The sequence below is a fragment of the Cicer arietinum genome, chromosome 1 (assembly GCF_000331145.2).
Source record: "Cicer arietinum cultivar CDC Frontier isolate Library 1 chromosome 1, Cicar.CDCFrontier_v2.0, whole genome shotgun sequence".
In the NCBI taxonomy this organism is placed as follows: domain Eukaryota; kingdom Viridiplantae; phylum Streptophyta; class Magnoliopsida; order Fabales; family Fabaceae; genus Cicer; species Cicer arietinum.
Genome location: NC_021160.2, coordinates 8,633,633 through 8,639,524, shown reverse-complemented (window position 1 = coordinate 8,639,524; position 5,892 = coordinate 8,633,633). Strand labels below are relative to the sequence as shown.

Genomic DNA, 5,892 nt, shown 5'->3' with positions numbered 1-5,892 from the left:
AAGTATTCAAATGGATGTCATTCTAGTGAACGGTGGAAAAGTTTCGGATAAATCTATATTTTCTCTTTGTCTAAAACCTTTGGCTACAAGGTGTGCCTTGTATTTATCAACAGATCCATCGGGTTTTAGTTTCTTTTCCAAAATCCATTTACAAACTATTGGTTTGCAACCAAGAGGCAAGTGTACTAAATGTCAGGTTCGGTTAGACTCTAGAGAATCCATTTCATCGTTTATAGCTTCTTGCCATAGATCTGCATCCAATGATGACAGAGCTTCTTTAAGATTTGCAAGATTCTCTTCTAAATTATAAGCCATATATTCTGGTCCATAATCTATAGCAACTCTTACTCTCTTACTCCTTTGAGTTTTTGTTTCGTCTTGTTTGTTGCTTTCAATGCTTCTTGTCACATGAACTTGACTAAGTTTGCTGTCCCCACTATTTCACAGTAACTTGACTAGGTTCGCTGCCCCCACTATTTCTCGATTTAAAAGGGGATTTATTTTCATAGAGGTCAACTTCATTTGACTTTATGATCACTTTTGCGTTTAGGTCATAAAACCTATACGCTTTGTTCTTTACCGCATACCCAATGAATTCTCATTCATAGGCTCTACTGGCGAGTTTAACTCGCTCGGGATCGGGATTCTGACATAAGCCATACCACCCCATGTTTGAAAATAAGACAAGTTCGATTGTCTTTTCTTCACTATCTCATAAGGAGATGTTTTGTTTTTAGATTTAAGAACTCTATTCAAAACATAGCAAATAAACAATATATTTTCTTCACACCAATGAGATGTAGTACTAGAGTTAAACATACTAGCAACAACTAGTTCAATAAAAGTTATATTATTTTTTCTTTTCAACTTTACCATTCACTTCAAGTAATTATGGTGTAGTTGTTCCATGTATAATTCCAGACAATTTATAAAACTCATTAAATAAACTAAATCATACTTGAAATCTCTTAATCTTTATACTAAATTGATTTTCAATTTCAGCTGTAAAGATCCTTAACATGCCAAGCGTTTCACTTTTATTTTTCATTTCTTGTTAACGTCTCATCAAGTTCACATATATCAAAGTGTAATAAATCTAAAGATTTAGATTCTCTAACTACATATTTATGTGAACTCTTTGTTATTTTAGCTTGACTATAAAAATCACATTTTCCAAAATCATTTAACAATAACTTTAGAATTAAAACTAAGTTACTTAATTTTGAAATCAGATGTGTTCACATCACATACTCTAGCATGTCAAAATTAAAATCACACAACATGTAAGCATAAACAGACATTTTATTGATTTCAACATTCAAACAAAAGAGACATATTAAATTTCAATGTTTAATTTAAATATGCCATGAATGACGTACCTTAGTAGCTAATCTCATGAATTATCTTCTGAATTTTACGGGAGTGTGCCTCCACCTCCACGAATCTATCAGCCTCCATGTGCCTCCACGGATCTGTCAGCCTCCATGTATCAGACATCTGATACTCTCTGATACTCTAGGTAGCAATCACAACTTACTTAGAGTATCTCAAACATATCTCGCATTATTGCTGGAACTGTAATAGTTATACAGATCATCAGCAAGTCGATTAAGAATATAATTCTTATCATTATTCTCCCATGGGTTAATTCTCCAATTGTTTTATCTTTTTCTATTTGCTTCAAACTGAAACAGTTTATCAAAATCAGAGGCAACATAACCAAATCCAGTAATCTCTTCGATTGACATGGCAGAACGAAACGTCTTAAAATTGTTGGAATTTGAATTTCAAAAACTATTTATGCCACCGAAGATATTTATGGGTTGAGTCGCGGACTAGGTCGCTCTCTTTAAGACGTTTCGCGGCACTGCCCAAATTGTGCAAGGCAGACTATCAACCACGAAGTCCCCAGGATAAAACAGCTCAGATTCACTGTATCGGAGTTCCACTGCACTGTAGAAAACTGTTCTAGAATTACACCCTCAATATGGCAGTTTAAGCCACTCTCAATATGACAATTAAAGTCACTCTCAATATGGTACTATGACCATTCATAACTACGGCATAATAACCGCTCAAAAAGACAAAAACGAATAGACTACGACATAATAACCGCTCTAAAAACAAAGTGATTACGGCATAACAACCGCTCAAAAAACCGAAAGAATTACGACATAACAACCGCTTTAAAACCGAAGGGACTACGACATAATAACCGCTCTAAAACCGAAGGGACTGCGGCATAATGACCGCTTTAAAACCGAAGGGACTGCGGCATAATAACCGCTCTAAAAACCGAAGGGACTGCGGCATAATAACCGCTCTAAAAACCGAAGGGACTGCGGCATAATAACCGCTCTAAAAACCGAAGGGACAAAAAGAAAGGGGTGAAGTGGCTCGAAAATTAGGCGAGCAGAATATAAGAGGGAGAAAAGAGAAAGTTGGGAAAAGCATCCAACTTTGGTGTACTTTTCGCAATAACTTGAAACTCATTATATAGTGATGGAAGCAAAGTCACATATGTTTTCTAAACAATGTGGGACTTTAGTATCTATAGAATGGAAACTACACAAAATATGATAGTTTTCCAAAGTGAGATTTCAAAAAATATTCTTACCAACGTGGGACTTGAATTTTAAAAAACAAGTTTCTTTCCAATTAAATTTACAAAGAATATTTCTTTTCAATGTGGGACTTCAACACATTTTTAAATTCACACTATAACATACATAAAAATTAAACTCTTATAAGTATTACTTTTCGATAAATACTAGGATACTAGATTATTTTTATTTGAGTCAACAATTTACTATTAAAATATTCAGGTTAGCTTACCTAATGTTGGAGATTCAACAATATCCTCTATGAACAAAATGTTCTCTGTCATGAAACCAAATCTTAAAAGCTTCAACTTATGGCAGGTGTGGCCTTTCTCTCTTTTCAACAAATTGAACAATTTCAAATTCTTATAAGCCAAATTACATTCCATATTTCTTTTAACAAATCCATCTTTTACTTGTATAAAAATTCAAGTTAGACGGCCGTCCAATGAGTGGAGATAGCTAAAGCAACAGAAAGACCTCCTGGTTTGTATACATTCGAGCTTTTAGTTCTCCTATTTTCAGTGATTCACAATTTTAGTCTCCCTATTTATAGATTCGAAAATATAGTCCTCCAATCTTTAAAATTTTAGAAAAAAACTCAAATTCTATGGTGGGAAAATTTCTGAAATTTTAAAAACTATGAAATTATATTTTCGGATTTATAAACTAGAGAACTAAAATTGTGAATCACCGAAAATAGGGGACTGCATTTAATTCTAATTCAATTTATGGTCCTTTGAAAACCTTTAGGGTTTATATCTATCATGATTCAGCTAATGTTTCAGTCCCTTAACATGGTAGGCTTTCTTCAACTTGCTGGTGGAACTAATGCTCACACAATTGAAGGGTTGAAAAAAGGACTTTTTCAAATAACTAGTACAGGTAATGTTGTCACTTGGTCACTTAATACCTTGTAAACTCTCTTGTTACTTGCTCTCTTCATTTCTCAATTTCATTATAAACATTCTTATTTGTTCCTAGAATTCTTGGATAATGAAAAATCAACAATCAGCTCGTCTAATTCATCATGTGCTTTAATAAGCGGCATAGCTTATGGTGGCTACGCACGAAAGGTAGCACAATTCATGTTTAATTATTTATTTTTCATTCTATTTTTATTCTTAATTATTTGTGCTTAGATACAAGTTATGTAGCATCGACGTTTAGATAGAATACACGTTCAGTGTCTGACGCCCACATAATATCGACACATATGATTAATTAAATCATGTCATTTTCTTAAAGTATTACTGTGTCTAAATATCTCTTTTAATATCGGATTCGTGTCTTTGTCACTCTCTCATAGAATAAAAGTATAGATATGAATCACTACTAGAGTCACATTATGTGAGTTTGGCATGCTATTTTATCCAATCTTACTATTTACATCCATGTTTAGATTGTTGGTAGAGTTTTGAGATCCATGCAATCCCAACATGGTGGAGCTTCTTCAATCGAGGATCATCCCGAGCATCTCTTATCGGCTCTCAGGGAAGCACTTGCTTTGGTTGGACCTGTTAAATGTCGATAATCGATGACAACTTCACATGATCACCTTTTGATAGCGATGTTTGATTCAAACTATGGTGTATATAAAGAAAAGAATTTCAGCTTGTTAAAAGATGATAATGTTATGCACTTTCTTTAATGCACCAAAATGTAAAATTGTTGTTCTAACTTCAATGCTTTGTGCCCTCCTCTTAAAAAAATTAACATGTTATGTTCATGTGATCATTGTATTGCTTATGTATAAGATATTGAACTCATAAGAATATTTTCTATTTTTGTATGTCTAATCTTCTTTGTGATTATCATTTTTAGTAATACCACATTAACTATGCTTTAAATTCAATACAACAACAATATTAAATAAACATAATTCATTTTAAAGACGAGTTCAATAGAAGCTCATCCACCAAAAGATGAATGCATTAGAAGATCATTACTCAGAAGATCTATACAAAATTAGTTATAAATGCAAAAGTTAGAACAAATGGAATTTTAGTTCAAGGTACAATTACAAAAGGGTTGAACTAGTAGTACATCAAAAGATTAATCAATCATCGGAATATATCAATCAAAAGAATAATACAAAGCTGGAACCAGATTTGCTATTGTAACTACATTAGACGGTTCATATTACACTTTCACCAAATCAACTTTAAATAATCTTTGTCGTTAATTTATATCAAATTGTCAAATTCCATAATTTGTGTAGTACAATTACAGCACAAAATCCGATTGTGACAACCTCACAGTGAACATGATCCAAAGATCACAAGAAGAAGCTCAAAGCATCTAATCAAGAAAAGAAAATCATGATTTCTTGAAGCATTTGAGTAACAAAGAAAATTAACAAGAGCTCTTTTGTGAATATTCAAAGGATCAAAACAATACAAAATGTTCCAAGATTTTGCATATTATACTTTGATCAATTTTACAATGGCAATATATGTTGGAGAAAATATCCCTATTTAAGAGAACCAAGATAGCTTAATCAAATGATAATTTTTAAAGAGAAGCTAGAAAAGATAGAAGAGAGATATATAAACCCTTCAAAAAAAAGTCAAATGGACCTTTTTATCAATTCATTTTTCAATGATCATTCACTTAAGTGTTAGAAGTTTCTTCATAACACATATCAATGCTCAAAAGATTAAGAGAAAATCTTGTTAAAAGTAACTTCATAATAAATTGACATTATTCTAAGTGAGTACTAAATCCAAATAAAGCTGCCTCTTGTTTAATGTTTTGTTAAGAGTTAAACTAACTAATTATTAATCGCTGTCCCTCGTGTCCCATGCTGCTCATATTATTTATTTTAATAAAATTGGGTCTCCATGTGTTGACTGACAATGCATGTGATTTTAATCATTCACGTTTTTATTATTAAATCACAAAATTTTGGAGTGACGTCCAAGGATTCCAATCATTAGATAATGGTTTTGCGTTGGACGCCATTCACATAATTAGTCGAATATATATTGAATTTGTTATTTAAAAATAAATAAAATGGTTTAGAATTAATTTAGTGAAAGTTTATTAAAATTTTATACAAATATATAATAATAATATTAAAGTGACATTATAATGAGATGTATTTTTTTGACAGAATAATAATTAGATGGAATTAGACGACGGCCGAGTAAAAAATACTATATTGTCAAATAAACTCAATTATAAATTTCAAATATAGTTATTCCTTAACATAGTGTAGCCACCAGCCTACACTTGGGAGACAAAATGTTAATATTTTATTAATATAGTATACAATATAAGAAAAGATTAG

At 31.8% G+C, this 5,892-nt stretch overlaps 1 protein-coding gene across 1 annotated transcript in view; it reads left to right on the top strand.

The window, feature by feature from the left end:
• LOC101499297 (uncharacterized) overlaps positions 1-4,392 on the top strand; it is a 10,732-nt gene extending 6,340 nt beyond the window's left edge. Inside the window, 6 exon segments of the mRNA XM_073370011.1 lie at positions 2,826-2,921; positions 3,034-3,059; positions 3,061-3,086; positions 3,405-3,485; positions 3,585-3,676; positions 4,003-4,392. Of these exon segments, the coding sequence (XP_073226112.1) occupies positions 2,826-2,921; positions 3,034-3,059; positions 3,061-3,086; positions 3,405-3,485; positions 3,585-3,676; positions 4,003-4,134 (453 nt within the window). The 3' untranslated portion in view covers positions 4,135-4,392.
• Positions 4,393-5,892: the final 1,500 nt, after the last annotated feature.